Raw genomic sequence first — 24,807 nt, forward strand, 5'->3', positions numbered from 1 at the left:
ATAAATAAATAAATAAATAAAACTCTATTACACCCATAAGAAATTTAGTTATCACAAAATGTTTGGTAAGCAGTAGCTTGCAATCTTCTAGTACCTGTAAAGTTTGGATAAATGTATACCTCACTATATGTAGTTTTTTTTTATGTGTAATTATGCTGATATATCCAGAGATATCCTGTGCAAAGAAATCCTGATATAGATTTAGATTCCTAACAAGCAAGAAAACTGGCAAGAAAAAAGATTACATGAAACTTGACAGGAGTAATGCAAACTGTCAACTGTGTAACTGTGTTGAAAGTTTGTTGGAGTTGTGGTGAGCACAGGTCTTTATGATTATAGCAGCAAGTGTCATCTTTTTTCCATTTGCAGTTTCTCCAAAACTGCATCTGCCCATTGTTTGGAATGATAGTTATGGATACCAAATAAATAAAGCAGTCCTTAACTGAGTCTAAAAGTCCAGTCCAGTTATTATGGTGTATATTTTCAATCAGAGTGAAATGTCATTTATTGATGTCAAGCACAGATGATCAATCTTAGACACTGAGTTAGTAAGTCAAACCCCATTTTTTAATTGAGAGATACAAAAAGATTTTATGCAATGGGATAGAGAGCGTAGCTAGCAATGCCGCAGGTGTTGCTGCCTTTTCGGATCATGCGCATGTATCCTCCTTCTCCCCAACCGGTGCCCCAGCTGATAACAGAAAAGATTAGACGTTACACCACAGTTCACTCTTCTACCACACCTCCAGTCTTTCAATCTTGTAGGACACTTTCACTGGCAAATTTTAGTGTTTTTTTCCCTCCATGCTATACTAACACACATGATTCAGCTAAAATAGAAAGGGTGTGTTAGAGTAAGGAAAATACTAGAACACAGAATTTTAGCTATAGAGTCTAGCGTTCTCTTGCACTGCATATTTATGTGCCTATTTAGTGGTCTCTCTTGCTAGACACATGAAATGAATTTATTGAATTGAATTTACTGACAAGCATTTTCTTTCTCCTCTACCCAATTAAACTACCGTTAATACTTAACCAATCTAATGTAACATGCTGCATATAAATTATGATAGTTAAAATAGGTTTTCAGGTTGTTAATGTTTCCCTAATTTAAATAACTCATGCTATATATGTAATTATAGTGTACACTTTAATGCACATACTGTTCACCTAACCTTAATTTGTTGCAGTATACTGTATGTAGTAGTGTATGTCAATGTGAGAGACAACCAAGGCAAAGTATTTTAATTATTTTATTTTAAATTGATTCTAAAATCAGTTATCATAAAGATCATTAGACTGAGTGTTTTCTAGCAGATCAACATATTGTGAATAAATTTAGAAGACCATGTTCTGACCTGTTTTTAAGGATCCAGTAGTTTCTGCCACCCTCTGAGCCATAGCCAACCAGAAGCATTGCATGGCTCAGGTTGCTTGGATTACACATGGGCTCATCATAGATCCCTGACACAACATATAAAATGACTTGTGAAAGAAAGATCCACTTTTATTTATGGAGCATTGCATTTTTTAAAATTGCACACAAAATGCTGCTTAGTTAGTACAACTTTCATCTGCTGAGTTATTCGACTTGTTGGGTAAATAAAATAAAATTGATTTTTTTAAAAAGTAAAAAAAAAAAAAAGAAAAAAAAGTTAATTACCCCAAAACTAATTGCTATATTCTAAAAGCAGCATTTATGCCAGCATAAAACATCAATCAATTATTAAAAATAACAAGTTTCTCTCTGTTTATTCTTACATGTAATATTGTGGAATGTCCACTAAACAATTTAGTGCATGTTACCTTAAAATAGCTAAGGTTAAAACCAAACATTTGGCTGTTTGTCATATTACAGAGAAACATCTAAGCCCTGGATTTGAAGACTTTCCTGGGTCATAAAAATTAAAGTTCTGTAAGAAAAATATTAGTATTTACAGCAGTTTTGGCTCTGGTAACAGTCAGTAAGCTTTTTTCACTGAAGTCTTCAGTACAGAGGAGTTTGTGTTGTAGCTTTTCAGTAAAGTGACCTACTACATTTTGTTATTTGTTCAAGTTTAACAGATAGCTGCTATAACATGATTGATAACAGAAACTAGTTTCTTAAGGTCATTCTTCAACATTAAATATTATAAATAATTAATAATTAATATTAATATTTAAAATAATATAGCCACAAATGGTTACCAAGCATGAAATAGCTTTCATTAACATATCAATTACATTAATTTTCATTAATAATATCTGCAAATTGCTATAAGCAGTATATAAGTGTTATAAGATCATTTTAATCTATAAAAATGTCCTGTCAAGTTGTTTTTTTTTTCTCACCTGAGCTATAAAACATAAAGCTAGGGTGGTCAGCATCAACCGCTACAGAGATTGGACCAACAGTTGTCAAAGCATCAGCCAAAGCCTGTTCATCTCCTGAGGGAATGAACCTGTAGTCGCTGATTTGTGCCACAACTTTGTTGCTGTCATAGAAGCAGGGCTGTGTGTCCTGAGAAATAAGTCAAAAAGGATAATAAATTTCATACGTGGTTTAAAGAAAGCAAGCCTTATGTTCTGTTTAATACTTAGACTATATAGTACTTTTCCTACTACTACTAAATTGTACTATCTAGTTATTATTTATATTGGAATATTACAATAATGTTGACTAATATAAAAAGTACCTACAGTAATATAAAGTACCTTATATCCCCAATCACGTATTAGGAATATAAAAGTTTTTTGGTAATATTTATAAAAAGAAGAAACATACAAAATGTACCCCATAGTTGGAAAAATGCTATTAAAAAATGGAGGGAATAGGAAAACTGCAAAACCACCAGTTCTAATTTACAAATATCAAAATATTTATCACTTATTACCGTCAGGTCAAGCCTATAATATTAATATGATTTTTAATGTGATGGAAAAAAGTTTTCATTGGGAAAAGTGCATAATGCTTTATGTTTGACAAATATTTTTAGGTTGTGATTTTAAATAGATCATTTAACAGCACAGAATGTCACCTTGCAGAATGAGATATAATTCTCTGAATCCCACTCACCACTGAGGTATAAGGGTATGTTTCAGAGGCTTGAAGCCCATTGTTAAGGACATAATCAAAAGCCCTGGACATCCAACCTCCATTACAGCCGTATGTGCCATAGGACCATGAGCAGTCCAACAAATTCTGCTCACTTAGAGACACCAGCTGACCTGTCTTCTTGAACATTTGTCCCTCTATGGCACCTGTAGAGCTGAAAGCCCAACATGATCCACAGTAGCCCTGAGTGAGAAAACAACACTGTTATGCAAATATATATAAACAGACATACATTCAGAGGATGAAGGTTAAGGATGGTGAAGTTCTCATGAAATTCTTCAGTGTTCTCCATGTTTACTAAGAAGAGAAACAAAGAGAAACAAGGCTAACAACCCTTTATAGCTTTTAATCTTACCTGGTCTTTAACCTCTGTGACATATCCCATCTGTCTGTAATCTACAGTAGTCTGCCGTAGTTTCTTAGCATGGTAGCGTAGTTTTTCTGCTTTATCAGTCTTTTCCTTTTTGCGTCCATTTGGATCTACCTTGGCTCCCAGTAAATGTTGATACTCCAAGCGAGTCTAAGAAAATAAAGACAGATTTAACAAAGAATATTTTATGTTTGGCTTGTTTTGTTCCTCAGTATTGGAGTTTATATTTGGTTTGATAGCATCGTTATTAAAAAAAAGTATAGAAATCCTTATAGCATGTTATTGTATTAATATTACAAACAGACGTTTCTTGTGTGTGTGTGTGTGTAAATAAAGAAGATAATGACTCACCAGGTCTCCGAATTTGTTCATTGCCATAGTAAACCCTGATGTGCCCGTTTGATATTTTCTATTGTTATCCTCAATTAGGTTTTTGTTTTTCTCCCAAATGTCTCTTCTTGCATGATCATCGTTCTTTAGAAGAATATAGCAGAGATAATAAGATATAAGAATTATTTTTCAGTTTGTCCTGCTTTAAAAGTGGAAACTAACCCTAGAATTTAGGTATACAGTATAGTTTGCAGAATGTAAGTGCACTATCATTGGTCATGCATGGGGTACTGTATAAATAACAGCACAATCTATCTGAAAATTAGAATGTTATTTATCTGTTTTAAAATAAGTGAGACCTCTTCTTCATAGTCCACTCCATTAGCTCTCTTCCACAGCTTCCAATCTGATGGTGCTTCCTCATCTGACTCCACTTCCATTGAGAGAGGTACTCCCACGAAGAGGCTAAGTATGAGCATCCTGCTAACCAGATCCATCCAAGGGACTCGAGCCATATCTGCCCAGACAGAGGAATATTTATCTGTACCTTGAAGATACAAAGTTATATCTTTATCTGACTGTTACAAAATGCTGACACTGGATAAACTCTAAACATCACCTTAAAGAAAACTTCACAATATGAATGGTTATATGTTATTCCACCTTAAACAACAATTTAATATTAATACTTTTTTTAATAAAAGGTCATATATTATGTGGAGCATCTGCCATATACAACTTTGTAAAATAGCTGTTACTATAGAAATGTTTATATGTTAGAACAATTGCATTAATATAAACCTAAATCAGCCAGATCAGATTAAACAATTCAAAAGCAATCTGGTATTTTATGGGATAGGTTTATTCGGAACATATCCCTTGTAGCTACACTGGCCATTTCATCAAGTAAACCTACCACATTCATCACAATGTTAGATACTGTTACTAACAGTAGTCCATCTGTACATATACCCAGTGTGTCAGCAGTGTATATGTTGTAGTTCCATGTCTCGTAGAATATGTGTTCTTTGCCCCATGTACACATTAGATAGGATATCAAAAACCTATGGATAATAACAGTTAGAACCAGATTTAATACTCACCTGGTATGTGTTTTTTTTTTTTTTTTGCAAGCACTGTTCAGAGGATGACTGTCTGATGAGAACTACAGGAGGGTCCCATACAAAGGTCACTACACTAGGCTACACTGGATGTTTATATATTATGTAGAAGGTGTGTCTTTGCTGTTCTCTTAGTCATATCACTCTAAGCCCTGCCTAGGCCCACAAAGCCCTTAAATAATAAGCTATGTGTGTCAATAACACCCTACTTGAGTGAATGCTGCATCATTTACCATTTTTTTTAAACATGCTTGCACGTCAAATGCTATTCTCCGATTATATGACCCTCTCAGCTGTGTTTATCTGGCCCTACATTATCTAGCTACAAATGTTATTACACCCAATCCTTCAGTGTGTTGTACATCTCCATCAAAACCAGATGGAAAGGTTGTGTATAAGGTCCATTCACAAATAAATCCATGCTTATAAAAGTCCAAATAATACAGACTGGTCTTCTTTTAAATTTGCAGTACAGCAGGGATGTTAATACAGACATAATGCAGACGTCAGCACATGATGTCATAGACAGTGGAAACATCAGCAAAGTATCTGTTATTAAACTTGAGCCCGTACTATGATGAACATTCATCTTTGATGAACATTGTGCCTTGTTTGATCTGGTTTCAGGTGCTGTAGTTTGCATTTTGTGAGATATTAAGTGTTGATTCTGAAGTTATAAGGGTCTGTGTTATTTGTTGTTATATAATGATACAATGGTTATACAGTACATAGACTGCTAAAATGGCACACATGTGGGCCATGTTTCTATATTTTGGTAGGGACCAAATGCACAGATTTACCTTGTGGGGACATTTGGTATTTTTTAACACAGAGTAGGCTTTTTTACATTGCTTTGTTTGTAGTAACATTTCCCTTTTGTACAGTAATACCTCCAAGAAGATTTCTAAAGAAATCTAAAGAAGATTTTAGAAATTCTTCAAGAAGCTTCCTCAAGAAGATTTTAGATTTTACCTCAATCGGGTATATATTGTATAGCTAGCTTACTTGTTTAACAGAAATAAACAGGGCCTAAATTGTTGTATTGAAATGAAATTAGATAGAGCATTAGCAATTCATTTTATTTTCTGTAACTTCTTTATTTATTTATTTTTTTTCATTTAAAACCTGAAATCAAAAGAAATAATTGTGGGCCATGTTAACAAAGGGACATATTATAAATATATGTCGGCACCCTCTGTGCTGACCTCGTGATGTCTTGTTTATGACCTTATATTATGACAGTGATTTTCTTTGTTTATGTTGTAGATATTTTTTCTGTTCTGATAGATATGTGCCGAGCACAGACACTCTGTGGCAGTTAACAGCGTCCTCTTCAGTTATCTAGATATCGCTTCCCTAATAAATTCATCAACTTGAAATAAACAAGATAACTTGCCACATCGCTGACGCTTTTGTATCTACAGATGTTGTCGCTAGATAACAGAATATAACACCTTCAACTTTGCAGAGCTTTTTGCTATACGCTATACACTCATTGTGGTTCTTCTTGCTCTGTTAAATGCATTCAGTTCAGAGTTAGCTATACTATGGTAAACCAAAATTCTACCTATATTTTCAATAACAAGATTTTCTGAAAGATTATGCACTAAATCAGTAATGCTCTAGTAGTCTCAGACTTTTGGAATAACCAACATATAAAACTATTTTATTTTAATTAATCTATTTTTACATTACCATTAATGTGTTATAAAAAAGTAAATGTATTAGTGGATGTATTGAAGTAAGAAAGGTGTGTGTGTGTGTGTGTGTGTGTGTGAGAGAGAGAGAGAGAGAGGGAGAGAGAGAGAGAGTGTTGACTGCTGTGAAGCACACCTCGTGCAGTTATTCTGCAGTCTGTGCCCAAGCAAGTCCCTATAAATCCCTGATTCCTCTGAGCACCTAAAGGGAAAGTGGAATTACACACGACGGAATGAGACTCCAGTGATCTTAGCATGTCTTTCAAGGTAAATCACTTCGTCTCGAGCATTTATAACAAGGTTTAGACCGCAGGGAAATGTGCTCGTGTAGCATGTATTTTTTTTTCATCACGGATAGAAACCTGATCTCTGATTCGCCCTTTGCAGTGATCAGGCTGCAGGACATGGAGAAACGCCTTCATGCCGCCTCTCAGTGTGTACTTCTAGGGCGCTTATTAAACCATTGGGTTATTTTGAGACGTTGTAGGATTTTGTGGTGTTTAAATACCTGTGTTTGGGTCTGTGCAATGTTTCGTACATTTAACAATAACATCCGGAAAATCAAACTTCGATCCGTCTCTAAGCGTCCTAAACCGCATACTACTACACTAATTTGTCAAAAATTCTAAGCCTTTTTGCATATATGTATGTCACGCAGTAACCTATGAGCTATGTCACTGTCTCATACGCCTGTGTATGATGTAATGACGTCACGGAGGCACGTGATGGCGTGCTTTTATGAACGGTCATGTATTGTTTAGACCTTGTGGCCATAATGTACGATGACGTGTGTAGGTGTGTGTGTGAATGTTTTTATATTTTCTCTTCACAAAGATAAGAATATAGCATGTTTTGACATGTGAAGAAAAAGAAGCTCAGGTTTCCAAAGCTAAAAGAGCTAAAATGTTAGTGTGGTTAAGGTTCAGGTGAGATTTAGGTGTTAATTAATTAGCTGCATGTTTGAATTAATAATAATTGAATATCCTTGAGACAAGTTAGTTCCTGTTAGTGCCAGTTAGTGCTCAAGTAACAGCTATAAACAGTCTTTATGCAATTATTGTAACATCCTTCTGTTTATATTGAATGCTATGTTTATTAATGTTTAGTTACAGTAGTATAGTATATTATGTAGTAATATAAATGTTGTTTATATTATCACACATATGTGTCTTGCAGAAGGAAACTCCCCTAGCCAACGCTGCATTTTGGGCAGCCAGAAAGGGGAACCTGGCCCTCCTGCAGCTGTTGCTGAACAGCGGCCGAGTGGACGTTGACTGCAAAGACAACGTATGACAGCTTCATCTCCATCCATTATTACAACCATTTAGTCTGCACACCCTGCATTAAAGATAAACTAAACACATATTCAATACAAACTGTAGCTCCAGTCATTCTTTATGATGATTTTTTTGACCAGTATGGAACCTCGGCTCTGATGGTGGCCTCCTACAGTGGCCATTATGACTGTGTGAGGGAACTCATCATGCAAGGCGCAGACATCAACCTGCAGAGAGAGGTTAGACAGCTGTGATATTAAAAAATCTTAAAGTTCTAAAAGAAGGGTTTCCTGATCTTTCCGAAGATTTTTCTTATGAGGACTGGAATAAAAACTTTGAGAGCCCAAAAGAATCAATAGAACCTGCATTATTAATGTACAAAATGTTCATTTGTCATAAAAGTTAATGTGAAATATTGTTCCTATGTTAGAGAGGCTCAGGTTCAGCGACTTTTATGTGTTTGGATTAGATTATTGCCTTAGCAGAATATGACGCAGTGTTTCTTATTAAGGCATTTACATATTCATTCCTTAGCATCATTTGTAGTTGATTTACTTTGAAACAGTGCTGCACAGTATGTTTTTTTGTACACACTGGTAGTTCATTTTAAGGATATAAGATGCATAATGATAATGTTTGATGGGGAAGCTTTTGCTGACTAGCACAGTCTCTAATGGCTGTGTGTGCTTGTATAGGCTTGTGTTACAGTATTGTGTGTGTGTGTGTGTTTTCAGACAGGTTCTACAGCCCTGTTCTTCGCAGCACAGCAGGGACATGATGACATCATCAAGCTCCTGTTTGAGTTTGGAGCTTCCACAGAATTCCAGACCACGGTATTCAAATGCACTGTGTTTAAAGTTATGTTCAATTACAAACACATAGCTGTGTATGGGCCACGGTTTGCATCTTTATAGGGATTAGCATCCTGCATCACTCTGTGAGTTAGTGCAGATGAGATCCTGTGTCTAGGGATGCAAATGCTTTGACAATGAATAGTAAATAGCAAATTGAAATATATTGTATGTTAGAGTGAGACTTGAGTGAAAAAAGTGATTCAGTGAGTCAATCACTAGCAATTAGAAGGCAGAAAATCTGCTGAGAAGTATTACCAGTGAGTTAATAGTTGGTTTGGCTGCACAGTTCTAGACAGCAAGGATCTGCATAATTATAGTGATTAGATATAGCCGTAGATAAAGCTGGGAATTTTGTCAAAGATATTTTTCATGTTCATAATAAAGGACTTATATATTGCATGTAGATTTTACAGAATATTAGTAGTGTTCTTACTAACTGATACAACCGCAAATTATACTTTAATATAATCTACTTTCTATATCTTAAATCAATAATGTCCAGAATTGACCAGGTTTTACTGGCAGCAACAATGTCCTATTATTATCCTTATGTATACTTTTTATTATTTTTAATGACTTATGTGTACTTGAATAAAAACAATTGTCATGGTTAGAACTGATTTTGTTTTCAGCCAAATTCTTCTTGGCATGGGTTTCTCTACCTCAGTTTTGCAAAATTTCATTGTTATTTCTTTGCAGTTTTACCCACATTAAACCTATACATCTCCTAAGCACTGATCTGCTTACACTACATGAGTTTAATCACTTGTTTTTTAGTGGTTTTGGCAGACACAGGAGTGCTTGCAGATGAGCAGACTCATGCACAACAGAATAAATGTGAGAGCTGTTTATCATGCGACTTTGTACTATACCACTCTTTTGTTTGGAAACAAAAATTTGTGGAGGATGGGTCATAGAAATTCAGGTACTAAGGATTGTCTGTTCTGTAAAGAGAACTGGAGGTATACTGTAGTGCAAAAACTGTAGCTATTTCTATAATGTGCACTGTCAGGAATCATGTCATGCTTGTTTTCATTTTTGTTGTTTCTAACAGCTATCTGGACATAAAATCCAAAGTAATTTCTTATAGAACCTTCGTTATTGTGTTTACATTTTTCTTTTGCTCTTCTGAACAATTAGCTGGATAAAAGAGCTGGATATGGGGATCTGCTACACATGACAGCAGATGAATTTGACTTCCTCTCCTACTCTGACTGGCTGTTTCTTTGCACTGTCATGCTGCTGGTTGCAAAGATCTGATTCACTACAGAGAAAATCAAACATTATTTAAATATTGCAGCACTGTAATGAGAAAATCTTTTTAATATTGACCATACAGACCATATTCACAAAAGTAGTGGGTTTTATTTTCCTCTGTTTCCTGCAGGAAGGAGGCACGGCCCTGTGTGCTGCCTGCCAGAGCGGTCACTCCAAAGTAGTGGAAACGCTGCTCAAGAACGGAGCCAACATCCATGACCAGCTTAGTGTTAGTGCACTGTCTTCAATTTGAACATGCCTAGTCTGTTTCTTATTCCTAACTGCCTGTAGGGCTTGAGTTTCTCAGTGATTCTTAGGTTGCTGCTGTATTGCTATGAGGAATTTTGGACCAAAGCCAAACAAGCAAAATTAGCTCTTTAGGGGTAAACAGATGCCTTTAGAGGTGCAAGGTGAAAGGAGTTAAAACTAAAACTAAACTAAGCCTTTAATTTTAATGCATGTTAGAAGCCAAGCTTTTTATAATCAGATATTATTTTATTAAAGCTATAATAAAGCTACTTTTACCTTAAAAGTGTGCACTATTTTTACATTTGTTTTGGCTTGTGCATCATGCCAAACATACTGTATATATAGTGTAATGTTTGTATTATTAATATATACTGTATGTCAGTGTAGTTCATAGAGTCCTTCTATCTCTGTGATTTAAATATAGAAGCATATCTTTTAACCCCTTGCCTATTTAGTCACACTCTCCTATCACATTTCAGGATGGTGCAACTCCTCTGTTCTTAGCCTCTCAGGAAGGTCATGTGACCATCGTCCGTCAGCTGTTGTCATCTGGAGCCAAAGTAAACCAGCCTCGTGAGGTGAGGGGATCCAGTCTTAACCCTCTCCTTAATACAATATGTATATAAAAATAAATACTAAATAAGTATGTACTTACTTGCAGAACATTATGACCACTGACAGGTAAAGTGAATAATACTGATTATCTCCTCATCATGGCACCTGTTAGTGGTTGGGATATATTAGGCAGCAAGTGAACATTTTTCAAGGGCTAATTGTGATGGCTAGATGACTGGATCAGAGCATCTCCAAAACTGCAGCTCTTTTGGGGTGTTCCTGGTCTGCAGTGGTCAGTATCTATCAAAAGTGCCCCAAGGTAGGAACAGTGGTGAACTGGTGTCAGGGTCATGGGTGGCCAAGGCTCACTGATTCACGTGAGGAGCAAAGGCTGGCCCGTGTGGTCGGATTAACAGACGAGCTACGGTTGCTCAAATTGCTGAAGAAGTTAATGCTGGTTCTAACAGAAAGGTGTCAGAATACACAGTGCATGATGGGTAAGGGCTGTTTTTGCAGCAAAAGGGGGACCAACACAATATTGGACATAATATGGCAGGTGGTTATGCCTGGTCAGTGTATGTATAAAGTGTTTGATTTGTTCCATGGGTATGATATGCTTGCGTGTGCCTGTACACCCAGGATGGTACCACACCCCTATGGATAGCAGCACAGATGGGACACAGTGAAGTTGTGAAAGTTCTGCTACTGCGTGGTGCAGACCGAGATGCTGAGAGAAACGTATGGCACTGATTTTACTAATGAAGCAAAAAATATTCTAAATGTAATTTATATAATTCCTTTACTAATGTAATTATGTAGATAAGATATACTTTGTATATATTTTCTTGGGGAAAAACACAGCTTGTCATGTTACAAAGAAATATGAGAGAAAAGTTCTGCCTTAAAGACTTTCTGGTAACTGAAAATCTAAAAATCATTAGAAGGTGCTGACACTATAGACTCCTTCCACAGGTGCTAAATAAACACATAAATAAACTCAGACCACTAAAACATATCAGCAGTTATATACCTGTGTAAGTTGTTACTATAGAATCTATAATGGAACTGTTGTCTGAGTTATAGAAAATTCATCACAAACTTCTCACCAGTCAAATTTGCAAATTCAATAGCATTGTGCTATAAAATAGGAATAATACACTTCTGCAATGAAATTAAATTTATCTGCATGAAAGTTGCCTTAAACATAGTAATTATTTCACTACCTGTTTCAATTAATGGCTGGCGTTTTCTCATTGCCTACTAAAAGGACGGCTCCACTGCGCTTTTTAAAGCGGCACATAATGGACACTGTAATGTCATGGAGGAACTTCTGAAGTTCAGCCCATCTCTTGGCCTTCTGAAGGTAGGATATGACATGTCGAAACTGAATCTGTATTTAAAATTATCTACAGCTACTACATAGTGCAATGACCTGGCTTATTCTTATAATACCTAATAAGCTGACAAGGTATATAATATCTATTAGTGTTCTTGCAGATCTGAATTCTGGAGGCATTATTTCTCTTTGTTTTAAATAACGGCTTCTCTATTTAGAATGGGTCCACAGCTCTTCATGCTGCAGTCATGAGTGGAGATCCAAAAACTGTGATGGTTCTGTTGAAAGCGAATGCCGATCCTACTTTACGTAATAAGGTTTGTGATAAAGGTCTATAGGTTTAACACAGCACAATGATTCAGAACAGTGTGTGTGGAGCGGAAGTTGACATAGCATCAATATGGAATTATCAGTGCATCTATAAAAGGCTGGTCGTTGTATTACTTTTGACTATTTTTAGACATTATTAAATTGCATTCCTTTAGTGCTGTGCATTGTCCTCCCTTCATCAGTGTTTCCTAGACACTTTTTCACAACTCCACACATTTCATGTGTTAAATCAGTTTGTGTATCTAATAATACCTAAGAGAGATAGATTTATTTCACCTTTCATTTATTATATCAGATTTTCAGTTGGTTAAATGTCTACATACAATATGTAAGAATTTGGTGGCAGTAGAGCCCTGGTGTGTGTATGTGTGTGTGTGTGTGGCTCTACCAGCTATGCCACTCTCTCTTCCTTGGTAATGCAGTGACTGCAAACAGAAAGAAACACACATAAGTATACTGGCTGTAATCAGGCTGATGTTTTGAGGGTTTACCTCAGCATTTCTAAATAATACCATCTATTTTCTGCAGTGCACCAGTCCCTTTTTTAATAAAACATCCTGACAACATGATGCACCATGTTCCAAAACTGGGATGGTGTTTAAAACATCAGATTAAAAACATCAGCTTTTCCCCCCATACATTGCACTGATTTTTATTGGAAAACTGAAAAGGACTGGTGATTGTCAGCAAACTTCAGTATGAGTTCTTATGCTGATCTTATTATAAGAACTTCTTCATTGCTTGACAGATTTTCAGGGCTATGGCAATGTAGGACTCTCTTAATGGTGGATGTAAGTACTTGGTACCTGATGCCTTCAACATCAGTTCCTTTGTTGTTGTCTTGGGGTTCAGTTGGTCTCTCTGCCTGACTGTCTCAGTGAAGGAGGCATGGCTTGGCCCAGACATAGTGAGAGAGGCCTGGCTTCTACTTGTCAGTTTTCAGTTCTTGTGAAAGATGTGTGGCATCTGTAATTATTATTATTATTATTATTATTATTATTATTATTATTATTATTATTATTATTATTATTATTATTATGACAAGTCAGAAGTGCAACTAAACAAATTTATGAACAAATACTTTAGCTGAATCAAATCACATGACTCAAAGCACTAAAATGCTTCAAAACGTTTCTAAGAACGTTTTATTTAGATTGCAGTTTGGAGCAGATTGGTAGGTCTACAGCTGTTTAACAGTGACATCTAGTGGACAATTTGCAGTATTTCACACCTTAGCTGTTGTATTTTTAGTATGTTTTATCATTATTTCTAATAATAAGCTACTGTCTTTCAACAGAATAATGAGCTACCAGGGGACTTCACAAAGAACGATCGCATCCTGAGGATTCTTCGGCCGCAGATCTTAAATGGAGGAAGTTGATGACTGTTCCTCTTGGCCCTTAGGTTTATGTTCTTTGTTTTTTGTGGCTGAAGAAAATGCACTAAGCCAAAATAGAAACTGCACACACAGCATTTTAATGGTGCTTGCTTTTATTTGCAAGAAATTTATAATTGAGAAAAAAAACAACAACAGAATTTATTCTTTGTGCTGAGGGAAAATGTTAAGCTGTAAATCATTCTAATTTAGCTTTTCACCATTTATATCACATGACTGTAGCAAGAATCAAATACAAATGCATTGAAGTTCCATGGTATGTCTTACAAAGATGGTGCAAACAGATTTTTTATTTACTCCATGTTTCTTTTGGGTTTGTCTATCTTGATTAAGTTGGAACTGTTTCTCCCATTGCAGCTTCTAATGGGGTTCTCTGTATTAAATTGAGTTCTTCTTATTTAATGTTAGGATAAAAAGCGTAATCCTGTTTATCACAAAACTGCCATTGTTTAATGAATTTTGCTAACTGTGTTCCTTATGATAAAAAAAAAAGTCTAGCCATAATAACTCAGCCTGGAGGAATCTTATATCTGTGTAAGCTTGAAGATTTTTTTTTTTTTAATTTTCTTCTTAAATACATTTCAGATGCTGCATTTGGTATTCTAAATTCTTTAATTACCAGTGCTGTAAAATTGTAAAGTATTTTGCAAAATGTGTCCGTGAAAGCGTATCAGACTGTATATTTGTGAAATAAATACTGAAATTAAATATAATTGGAAATGTGTTTATAAAGAAGGTTTGTGCTTACTCCCTGTATAGCCACAAGTCTTATAAAACTCTTCTAAGAGTTAGGGACCACTTACACTATATTGCCAAAGGTTTTGGGACACCACTCCAAATCATCGAATTCAGGTGTCTTCAGCATACCAAGACATTTTAGACAATTTCATGCTCCCAACTTTGTGGGAACAGTTTGGGGATGACCCCTTCCTGTTCCACCAGTGCCCAAAGCAAGGTCCATAAAGATGTGGATGAGCGAGTTTGGTGTGGAGGAACTTGACTGGCCTGACCTGATAGAACACCTTTGGGATGAATTACAGCAGAGACTGTGAGCCATTCCAAAACTGCCTTTATATGCACATTAATGTAATATGGAGTTTGCCCACCCTTTGCAGCTATAACAGCTTCAAATCTTCTGGAGAGGCTTTCCACAAGGATTAGGAGTGTGTTTATGGGAAATTTTGACCATTCCTCTAGAAGCGCATTTGTGAGGTCAGGCACTGATGCTGGACAAGAAGGTCTGGCTTGCAGTCTCCGCTCTAATTCATCCCAAAGGTGCTCTATCAGGTTGAGGGCAGGACTCTGTGAAGTTCCTCCACACCAAACTCGCTCATCCATGACTTTATGGACCTTGCTTTGTGCACTGGTGTGCAGTCATGTTGGAACAGGAAGTTGGGTCATCCCCAAACTGTTCCCACAAAGTTGGGAGCATGAAATTGTCCAAAACGTCTTGGTATGCTGAAGCATTGAGTTCCTTTCACTGGAACTAAGGGGCCAAGACCAACCCCTGAAAAACAACACATGAATTCAATGATTTGGAGGGGCGTCCCAAAACTTTTGGCAATATAGTGTATTTGTTAGAGTCGCAATCGTGAATTTACTGAAAATTTTAATTTTAAAAAGATTTTTTTTAACAGTTAACCGAGTCCCTAGCTACAAACTTTGGGAAAATGATGTTGCTTAAAGAAACCATTTCTGGTTAAGAGGTCAGATTCGATGCTTAACTCCTATTGGCTCGGCGTGTGTGGCGTCATAAAGAAACATTTAAAGCGGAAGTACAGAACCAGTACAGATTGGGGAAATAAGTTGGCTAAAAGAAGACGCTAAAGATTTTAAAGCGTTTTAATTACATTTTTTTTCGCTAGTATATTTACTGTGTTTGAAAGAATGTAGTAGCAAGTAGGGAAACCTTCATATCTCCAAACCGTGTTTTCAGGATTTACAGAGACGAAAGTTCAGCTGTAACATAACGACTGCGATGGCTAATAGTAATTTACAGGTAAGTCTCTGGTCAGGATAACTTTAGGTCAGTTGTCTACCATTAATACAATCAACATGGAAGCCATTTCGCTTTATTAAACTTATAATGACCTACTTATGGTTTCGTTGGAATTGCATTTCAATTGGAATTAGCAGGAAGTTAGTTTGTGGTGTTTTTTTTTATGTTTTTCATTATTAAAGTTTATTGATTTCGTTGAAGTGTTTATATTTTATTGTAACAGCTACAGCACATTTCATGAGATCGATCAGCTCTAAACATTTCACATGAACGCACTCTAAGTTGTGTTTTTATGTCTTCTGGTATGCGACAGTGTGTCCAAACCAGTCAAACCAGTCCTAGACTTATTTTGATCATTTCACAACCAGAAAAAAAGCCATATTCTACCGACAACTTGTGTTTTAACACAATAACAACATGGCACTGCAGTCCCACTTTAAGTCTGCTGTAGACAAAACTGCAGGTTTTGACAAGATACACTACAATTCCTGTTATTAAGGCAACAACTGTTTGAAGAATCTGCAGGGATTTGAGTTGATTGTATATTAAATTATGATCCACAATAATGAATTTCTAATCAGAAGTAATCGATTTATTTTTGTTGCCTAAATGAATACCATTTGTATTTTACATTTATACATCAATGAATTGTTATACCTCTAACAGTCTGTGGGTCTGATTTTGAGGACAGGAGATCCAGTGTGACTGACAACTAGCCTCTCCACATTAAATCTAGGATGAAACCACCCTAAAATAATTAGTACAGATATAACCTGATTCCTTTTTTTTTGTTGTTTGCAATGGTACAATGCCAAACAAACAACAACAAAAAAACACATTGTCTAGTCAGATCCCTTAGCAAAGTTATAAGGAATTGGAACGTTTCACACAAGTGTTTTCTGACATTTATACAATTGTGAAATGTTCCTGTACATGGTGGTGGCATTACACTTGATTTTGTTTTTCCTTTATATTTTTATTCACTGTCTATAGTTAAATCAATCATAAAACGTCCTAAAAAAACTGAAGGTCTTTCTTTTTTGTGCAATAGAAAGCCATTGACTTGGCAACCAAGGCTTCGGAGGAAGACAAGGCCAAAAACTACAAGGAAGCTTTGCGCCTTTATGAGCATTCTATTCAATACTTTCTACATGTGGTAAAGTGTAAGTGAAACACTGTGTACATTAATATTTTTTAAGACAATCCTGACAGTATTTATATAAAGGTGTTGATGTCTAAACCTGTCACTTTAATTTCTTAATACAATTTGCCAGATAAGCATCATATGGGGGAACATGGACTTGTGTATATTTCACTTTTCTACAAGTCTAAATGCACCTGTCTCTCTGATGTCTCTTAATACATTATATCATAACTGACATGAGTTATGACTGTGATTTTTTTTGGGGGGGGAAACATAAAGCTGGTTGTCAAGTGTTATAGGATCATTTGCACAGTCTGTGCAACAGAAAGATTTCTACAAATGTAAATACATGTGTTTTTAAAATCTTCTCAGTATGTTACCCAGATACTAGCAGGAAGCAGCCAGGAATATATCAGCTCTTACATTACAAACTGATTATTCACTTGAATGGAGTCCTTTATCTTTCATCTGTGGAATGCTACATTTGAGATTGCAGCAATAGACTGTGCTCTGTCCTGCAGATGATGCTCAAGGTGAAAAGGCCAAGCAAAGCATCAGGGCGAAGTGTACAGACTATCTGGACAGAGCCGAGCAGCTGAAGGAATATCTAAAAAAGGCGGAAAAGCAGCCGCCTACCAAGCCGGTCAAAGTGTCTAATGACAAAGGGTCAGTCTTGCAGAAAAAACCACCTGATGAATTCACTACCAGGAGGATCAGTAGGCTTTTTATTAATCAGAATATCTTTTAACAGGAATGACAGTGATGATGGTGATAATTCAGAGAAGAAGAAACTACAGAATCAACTTCAAGGTGTGTAAAACTGTTTTTAGGTGCTTTTTTATGATTATCATCCAGAGGCTCTAAACGATCCCAAATTCCTGATTTTGTTATGTTCCTGAATTTTATTACAAAATGTCGCATTGTTACATTAATCAGGAAGGTGCTGTGTCTATAGATATTAGGCATTTTTACATTTTGCAGGTGCCATTGTCATGGAGAAGCCAAATATTAAGTGGGATGATGTTGCTGGCTTAGAAGGAGCCAAAGAGGCGCTAAAGGAGGCAGTCATTCTCCCCATTAAATTTCCTCACCTTTTCACAGGTACAAAACAAACACATAGTAAAAGTGTGTAAGATTCTGCTTCACTCCCTTTTTTTATTAAGAAAATATAAGTGAAAATGACATTAAAATTATGCAATATCTCACTCTCAGGAAAGAGAACTCCATGGAGAGGGATCTTGCTTTTTGGCCCTCCAGGTACAGGGAAATCATACCTGGCTAAAGCAGTGGCTACTGAGGCTAACAACTCAACCTTCTTTTCCGTCTCCTCCTCTGATCTAGTGTCCAAATGGCTGGGAGAGAGTGAGAAGTAAGTTCTGGTGCTGCACATGGTGAATGTGGTGTGTTTATGTAGCATGCTCATGGCACAAACACTGCAACCTGAATATTATGTAAAGTGTTTTCCAGTAAGTCTGGGCCTGAAATCCAGTTGTATTGGTACATAAAACACAGTTCCTAATCATTTCTGCTTCCTCCTCCACCAGATTGGTGAAGAACCTGTTTAGCTTGGCTCGAGAAAACAAACCATCCATCATCTTCATTGATGAAATTGACTCTCTCTGTGGCTCCAGGAGTGATAACGAGAGCGAAGCAGCTCGCCGAATAAAGACAGAATTCCTGGTTCAGATGCAAGGGGAGTTGAGGGGTGGAGACAGGGCTGGTGTTTAGTGATTGAGAATATTACATGGCTAATCTTGTTTTGTTTTGATTTGGTTTGTTTCTTTGTTTTTTGCTGTAACTATAGGTGTTGGAAATGATAATGAGGGAATTCTGGTTCTCGGCGCAACCAATATACCTTGGACTTTAGATTCTGCCATCAGAAGAAGGCAAGGAACATATTTATTTATAGCTTTCCATTTCCTTTTCATATTCCAGTTTAATCAGTTCAGTAATTTTATAATTGTTATAATGATATATTCTGATATATATTGCATTTCATGAACAACTAATTGACCAGAAAACTAACTATTTTGTATAGCACTTGAAACTATAAATAACTTATCAGATAACGGTACATTTAGATTCCTAATGAGCAAACCAGAGGTGACAGTGGCAAAAAAGAAACTCTCACAGACCTTACCATCTTCTGGGAGATGCAATACTAAGTGTGTTGTAAGGTGTGTTATAAGGTGTTTATAATGGACAGTCACAGTTCTTATGTACATTTGTGCTCATAAGTTTACATACCCTGGCAGAATTTATGATTTCTTGGCTATTTTTCAGAGAATATGAATGATAACACAAAAACTTTTCTTTCACTCATAGTTAGTGGTTGGCTGAAGCCATTTATTGTCAAACAGCTGTGTTTACTCTTTTTAAATCATAATGACAACAGAAACTACCCAAATGACCCTGATCAAAAGTTTACATACCCTGGTGATTTTGGCCTGATAACATGCACACAAGTTGACACAAACGGGTTTGAATGGCTGTTAAAGGTAACCATCCTCACCTGTGATCTGTTTGCTTGTAATTAGTGTGTGAGTATAAAAGGTCAATGAGTTTCTGGACTCCTTGCATCTTTCATCCAGTGCTGCACTGACGTTTCTGGATTCTGAGTCATGGGGAAAGCAAAAGAATTGTCAAAGGATCTGTGGGAAAAGGTAGTTGAACTGTATAAAACAGGAAAGGGATATAAAAAGATATCCAATGAATTGAGAGTGCCAATCAGCAGTGTTCAAACTCAAATAAAGAAGTGGAAAATGAGGGGTTCTGTTGAAACCAAACCACGGTCAGGTAGACCAACTAAAATTTCAGCCACAACTGCCAGGAAAATTGGAGACACTTGGAAACACAGGAAAAGGAGGCACTTGAAGAAAGATGGGCTGCATGGTCGAGTTGCCAGAAGAAAGCCATTACTACGCAAATGCCACAAAGTATCCCGCTTACAATACGCCAAACAGCACAGAGACAAGCCTCAAACCTTCTGGCACAAAGTCATTTGGAGTGATGAGACCAAAATTGAACTTTTTGGCCACAACCATAAACGCTACATTTGGAGAGAAGTCAACAAGGCCTATGATGAAAGGTACACCATTCCTACTGTGCAACACGGAGGTGGATCGCTGATGTTTTGGGGATGTGTGAGCTACAAAGGCACAGGAAATTTGGTCAAAATTGATGGCAAGATGAATGCAGTATGTTATCAAAAAATACTGGAGGAAAATTTGCACTCATCAGCCCGGAAGCTGCGCATGGGACGTACTTAGACATTCCAACATGACAATGATCCAAAACACAAGGCCAAGTCGACCTGTCATTGGCTACAGCAGAATAAAGTGAAGGTTCTGGAGTGGCCATCTCAGTCTCCTGACCTCAATATCATTGAGCCACTCTGGGGAGATCTCAAACGTGCAGTTCATGCAAGACAGCCCAAGAATTTACAGGAACTGAAGACTTTTTGCCAAGAAGAATGGGCAGCTTTACCATCTGATAAGATAAAGAGCCTCATCCACAACTACCACAAAAGACTTCAAGCTGTCATTGATGTTAAAGGGGGCAATACACGGTATCAAGAACTGGGGTATGTAAACTTTTGATCAGGGTCATTTGGGTAGTTTCTGTTGTCATTATGATTTAAAAAGAGTAAACACAGTTGATTGATAATAAACAGCTTCAGCCAAACACTAACCATGAGTGAAAGAAAAGTTTTTGTGTTATCATTTATATTCTCTGAAAAATGGCCAAAAAATCATAAATTCTGCCAGGGTATGTAAACTTATGAGCACAACTGTATATAACTTCAGTACCCTGGAGAGAGATCGACTGAAGCAAGGAGGAGACTTGTATATAACCTGTTACTGGGTGTCAGAAATAGAGCATCTTTACTGTTTATAAACTGTACTAGGTAATGAAAGATCACTGCATTTGGATGTATTGTACCAGGAATCCTGCATTTCTATACTGATGCTACACTCAGACTTTGTGCATCTCTACTGTGTTTGTATGGCTCAGGTTTGAGAAACGTATTTACATCCCACTTCCTGAGGAGCATGCACGATCACTCATGTTCAAGCTCAACCTCGGTACAACCCCCAACAGCCTTACTGAAAAAGACTTCATCACGCTGGGACAGAAGTCCGAGCACTATTCAGGTGCCGACGTCAGCATCATCGTCAGGGACGCTCTCATGCAGCCCATCCGCAAAGTGCAATCAGCCACTCACTTCAAAAAGGTGGGAGAGGACGTGCCTGCTGAGATTCAGAGAAGCCTAATTCTTTGCTTTGTTTTCCTCCTAAGGAAACTTATGATGAAGTTTGATTGATGATTTACTATGAACCAAAGTAGAGACCACTAGCAAGGTGCTGGTAATCTCACAGTGCACTGCTGGGTAGGCTAGTGTCTATCTCTGTTAGATGAAACCATCACTCCTGGTAGCTTTTGATGTGCATTTCTATTGCCCAATCTGTGTTTTCCATGTGATCTAGTTCGTATATTTTGTCAAACAGAGAAAATATGGATAGTTGTTTTAGCAGAAATGCAGAGCAATAGAGGCTGAGAAGACACTTGGTAAAGAGAAACACATATACCTCAGTCACTAGCTCATTAACATGGATTCTCCAGCTAAACAACATAACAGCTCTCTAATGAAATAAACTCTACAGTGAGCAGAAATTGACACACTATCATCATTCTCTCCCTGATTCAGTGCCTGTCACTGTGTAGTTCTTTTGTGCCTGAATTTTGGGGCATGATCTGAGTTTGCTTCAGTTTCAGGTGATCTGAGCTGACATATGACATGACGTGTGCACATTTCTGAATTATGTTCATCTACTTGTAGATTTCCCTAATACATTCTTTTTTTATATACAGGTCCGTGGAAAACCTTGGAACAACCAGGATGTATTAGAGAATGATCTACTGACCCCTTGCTCTCCAAGTGACCCAAACGCAATAAAGATGACGTGGGTAGATGTGGAGGCTGATAAACTGCTGGAGCCCATCGTCAGCATGGTGAGAATGAATACAAAGCATTATGATATAAAAAATATTATGTTAAATATGAAAAAATAGTGCAACTCAGTGCAATCATGAGCATCAGCACATGAGCTTATAGTATCTTATAAGCATCAGTGCTAAGATATATTCCATAACTGGTATGTGAGTTTGTAGCACTGTAATACAACTTGCTGGCCTGAAAAAGAAACTGATTTTTAGCATAGTGTTTAATTTTTTGCAAATAAAAAGCAATATGAAGACAACCACTATGACCAATGACAGCCCACATGTAGTGAAAGATAGTTGGACTTGTACTTAATTTTTATACCATTACTACTAAGTGATGGAGACGTTATGTTTCAGATTGTCCGCCTGTGCATTTGTCCTAGATTCTTGGTAGCACAATATTTAAGAATGAGTGGTTAACTGTAGAATTTAGATAGAACTATACATTATATGAAATTAGTCCAAGATACTGATGTATGGAACAGGATTAGTTGTAAACCAGCCCTGTTTAACCCCACATAATGCTGTGATGTTGGCTCCTAGTTTGGGAACTCCTGTATTAAATTATTTGTTTAAGATAAAAGCTCAATTCTTTTAAATTCAGTTATTGAAAGGATAATACTAAGCTTTTATATTCTGACAACAAAATAGTAGTACAATTTACTCTTGTTTTTTTGTATTGTTACCAAAGTATGTTCTTAAAAAGCAGTTTACCATGTTTTTAGATCTTAAATTGCAATAGACGCACAACATCTGGAAATACTACTTATTGCCCCAAATAAAGCAATACAATTAATGGCATATGATTTTTCTTTTTTTTTTAAAGAGTTCCTTGAAATAGTATAACACAGTGATGTATCATTATGCACTTGTCAACACATTCAACTGTAATGATAGAAGAACTTGTAATGATAGACGACACAGCATCAATGTTGTTAAGCTACTATTTTAGCTATTAAATTTGTGTAAAAATGTAAGCAATGCTCATTCATGCAGTTATATATGTATTGTATTTTGTATGTGTTTCTGGTCTCCAGGAGGACATGCTCAGGTCACTGGAAAAAACCAAGCCCACTGTGAATGAAGAAGACCTGAAGAAGCTGTTGAAGTTTACAGAGGACTTTGGCCAAGAAGGCTAAATACATAGCAACCATAAAATACAAAAAAAAAACAACCTTTGTTTTACACTTTTATATTCCATTTTATTTTTCTACTCAGATTTCCTATATAAATACTTTTGCAATAACGGCCACTTTTTGTGGAATATAAGCTGCATAATGTAGTTTGTTGAACTGCCTACCTAATGTGGTGTGAACGTGGAACTGAGATCACTTATTTATTGTATGAGGAAGTTATTTTAAGCTGTGTGTGGGCATGTGCTAAAATGTATTTTTTTCTACATCTAGTGTACATGTACGGGACATGCACTTGATCACTAGTTTAGGTATTTTGTTTTAATACGCACTGGACATTTTATTATCTCCCCTACCAGTCACTTTGTCATAGAGGTGTACATGGGTACTGAGGTCATGTGGATCAAACAAAAACTTCAGTTAGGACGTTTTGACTCTGTCAAGTGAAACGATAGAATAAGTATGGTAAGTATGTTTGCCAGGAGATGGTAATTAACTAAAAATTTAACTTTAAATTTTTTTTATATATATATAAAATATACACACAAGGTAGGAATCGTTTTTGTTAGGTTGAAATTGTAATTGATATAAATGTAAAAGTTTAAACATTTGGGTTAAGTGACTTCCAATTAATAATGATTTAAGACAAGTTCCAGCTGTCTGTCTATATGCATGTATCTATATCTAGGTTTCACTTCCTCACTCCTGTTTCACTATTGACTATAGATAGTACTGTGTAGAGCACTGTACAGAGCAGCACTGAGGGAGACCAATCTTAAATCTAATAGATAAATATGTGAACATTGGCTATAAAAATAGTTATTTACAGCATTTGTCACACACCCTTATCAGAAGCAACTTAGACTTATACAACTGAGCAGTTGTATTGTCAAGTTGAGTCTTGATCCTGGGATTTGAACTCACAACAGTAGTCCAACACGTTAACCACTGAGCTACCACTTCACATGAGTATTATTAGCAACTTACACACACTACCATGTAAATAACTTTAACAGTTTGATAATGGTCCATTCCAGTGATGAACAGGGTAGTGGAAGCTGGCAAATTGCAGGTATATATATTGACTGGCTGTAGCCCCTCTATTATTGTGCACAGTCACCTGCATCTCGTATGTTTTCATATAAATGGTCAATGGATATAAAAAATATTTAGGTGTTCCTAATAATTTGACAAACAAGTGTATGTGTTTATATGTTTGTCCGGTTTTCTTACATTAATGACTAGCTTTCTTAATGCTTAAGAAATTGTAACGTAATACCTATTACTAATATCTGTATGTTTAATTATGTGTGCAATATCAAAACAATTGTGTACAGGCTTGAAGAGTCTCGTGTTTTGTTTTTGTATGTGCGTCTTTACAGTCTGTCCAAACAAGCATTTCACACACAACATTTCAGCACAACTTTCCACTCATGCATGACCCAGGCTCACACTCCTGTATCTGACTGATGGGTAAATCAGACTTCAGAACAATTTTTCTCCCCAGCCTGTTCAGACCCCCTCCCATCTCTCCCCATTAACTCAACTAAAGCATAACTGCATTTAATTAGCTGCCAGCACACACCAACAACCTCCATTTCACAATTACACCACCTCCATTACACAAACATTTCATAGCAATATCATTATACAGTGGTTTC

At 36.5% G+C, this 24,807-nt stretch overlaps 3 protein-coding genes across 3 annotated transcripts; 2 read left to right on the plus strand and 1 right to left on the minus strand.

Annotated features, from left to right (window-relative positions):
* Positions 1–573: 573 nt before the first annotated feature.
* Positions 574–4,309, minus strand: cts12 (cathepsin 12). The gene is made up of 7 exons (XM_058401181.1): positions 4,154–4,309; positions 3,816–3,938; positions 3,450–3,614; positions 3,056–3,277; positions 2,332–2,500; positions 1,359–1,464; positions 574–691 (listed from the first exon to the last, which is right to left on the minus strand). Exons 1-7 carry the CDS (start codon positions 4,307–4,309, stop codon positions 592–594), a joined length of 1,041 nt encoding a protein of 346 aa, XP_058257164.1. The 3' UTR covers positions 574–591.
* Positions 4,310–6,725: 2,416 nt separating this feature from the next.
* On the plus strand, positions 6,726–14,548 carry ankrd29 (ankyrin repeat domain 29). The gene is made up of 10 exons (XM_058400397.1): positions 6,726–6,879; positions 7,789–7,899; positions 8,030–8,128; positions 8,624–8,722; positions 10,131–10,229; positions 10,729–10,827; positions 11,444–11,542; positions 12,072–12,167; positions 12,359–12,457; positions 13,768–14,548. Exons 1-10 carry the CDS (start codon positions 6,868–6,870, stop codon positions 13,849–13,851), a joined length of 897 nt encoding a protein of 298 aa, XP_058256380.1. The 5' UTR covers positions 6,726–6,867; the 3' UTR covers positions 13,852–14,548.
* Positions 14,549–15,616: 1,068 nt separating this feature from the next.
* On the plus strand, positions 15,617–24,485 carry LOC131360487 (vacuolar protein sorting-associated protein 4B-like). Its single transcript, XM_058401008.1, has 11 exons — positions 15,617–15,865; positions 16,917–17,028; positions 17,531–17,675; positions 17,761–17,819; positions 17,991–18,110; positions 18,222–18,378; positions 18,554–18,700; positions 18,812–18,895; positions 21,024–21,243; positions 21,882–22,022; positions 23,051–24,485. The coding sequence occupies exons 1-11, from the start codon at positions 15,845–15,847 to the stop codon at positions 23,150–23,152; spliced, it is 1,308 nt and encodes a 435-aa protein (XP_058256991.1). The 5' UTR covers positions 15,617–15,844; the 3' UTR covers positions 23,153–24,485.
* The last annotated feature ends 322 nt before the right edge of the window (positions 24,486–24,807 follow it).

Source organism: Hemibagrus wyckioides, linkage group LG10 (assembly GCF_019097595.1).
Source record: "Hemibagrus wyckioides isolate EC202008001 linkage group LG10, SWU_Hwy_1.0, whole genome shotgun sequence".
Lineage (NCBI taxonomy): Eukaryota > Metazoa > Chordata > Actinopteri > Siluriformes > Bagridae > Hemibagrus > Hemibagrus wyckioides.

Excerpts from the sequence above, each read along its gene's own strand:
- cts12 (XM_058401181.1), bottom strand. The coding sequence starts at position 4,309 with ATGGCTCGAGTCCCTTGGATGGATCTGGTTAGCAGGATGCTCATACTT. Across the intron at positions 1,465-2,331 it reads CTTTATGTTTTATAGCTCAG|GGATCTATGATGAGCCCATG; the intron begins GTGAGAAAAAAA and ends ATGTTGTGTCAG. Across the intron at positions 692-1,358 it reads TACTGGATCCTTAAAAACAG|CTGGGGCACCGGTTGGGGAG; the intron begins GTCAGAACATGG and ends TTCTGTTATCAG.
- ankrd29 (XM_058400397.1), top strand. Across the intron at positions 8,129-8,623 it reads ACATCAACCTGCAGAGAGAG|ACAGGTTCTACAGCCCTGTT; the intron begins GTTAGACAGCTG and ends GTGTGTTTTCAG. Across the intron at positions 10,230-10,728 it reads ACATCCATGACCAGCTTAGT|GATGGTGCAACTCCTCTGTT; the intron begins GTTAGTGCACTG and ends ATCACATTTCAG.
- LOC131360487 (XM_058401008.1), top strand. The coding sequence starts at position 15,845 with ATGGCTAATAGTAATTTACAG. Across the intron at positions 18,111-18,221 it reads ATTTCCTCACCTTTTCACAG|GAAAGAGAACTCCATGGAGA; the intron begins GTACAAAACAAA and ends TCTCACTCTCAG. Across the intron at positions 22,023-23,050 it reads TGGAGCCCATCGTCAGCATG|GAGGACATGCTCAGGTCACT; the intron begins GTGAGAATGAAT and ends TCTGGTCTCCAG.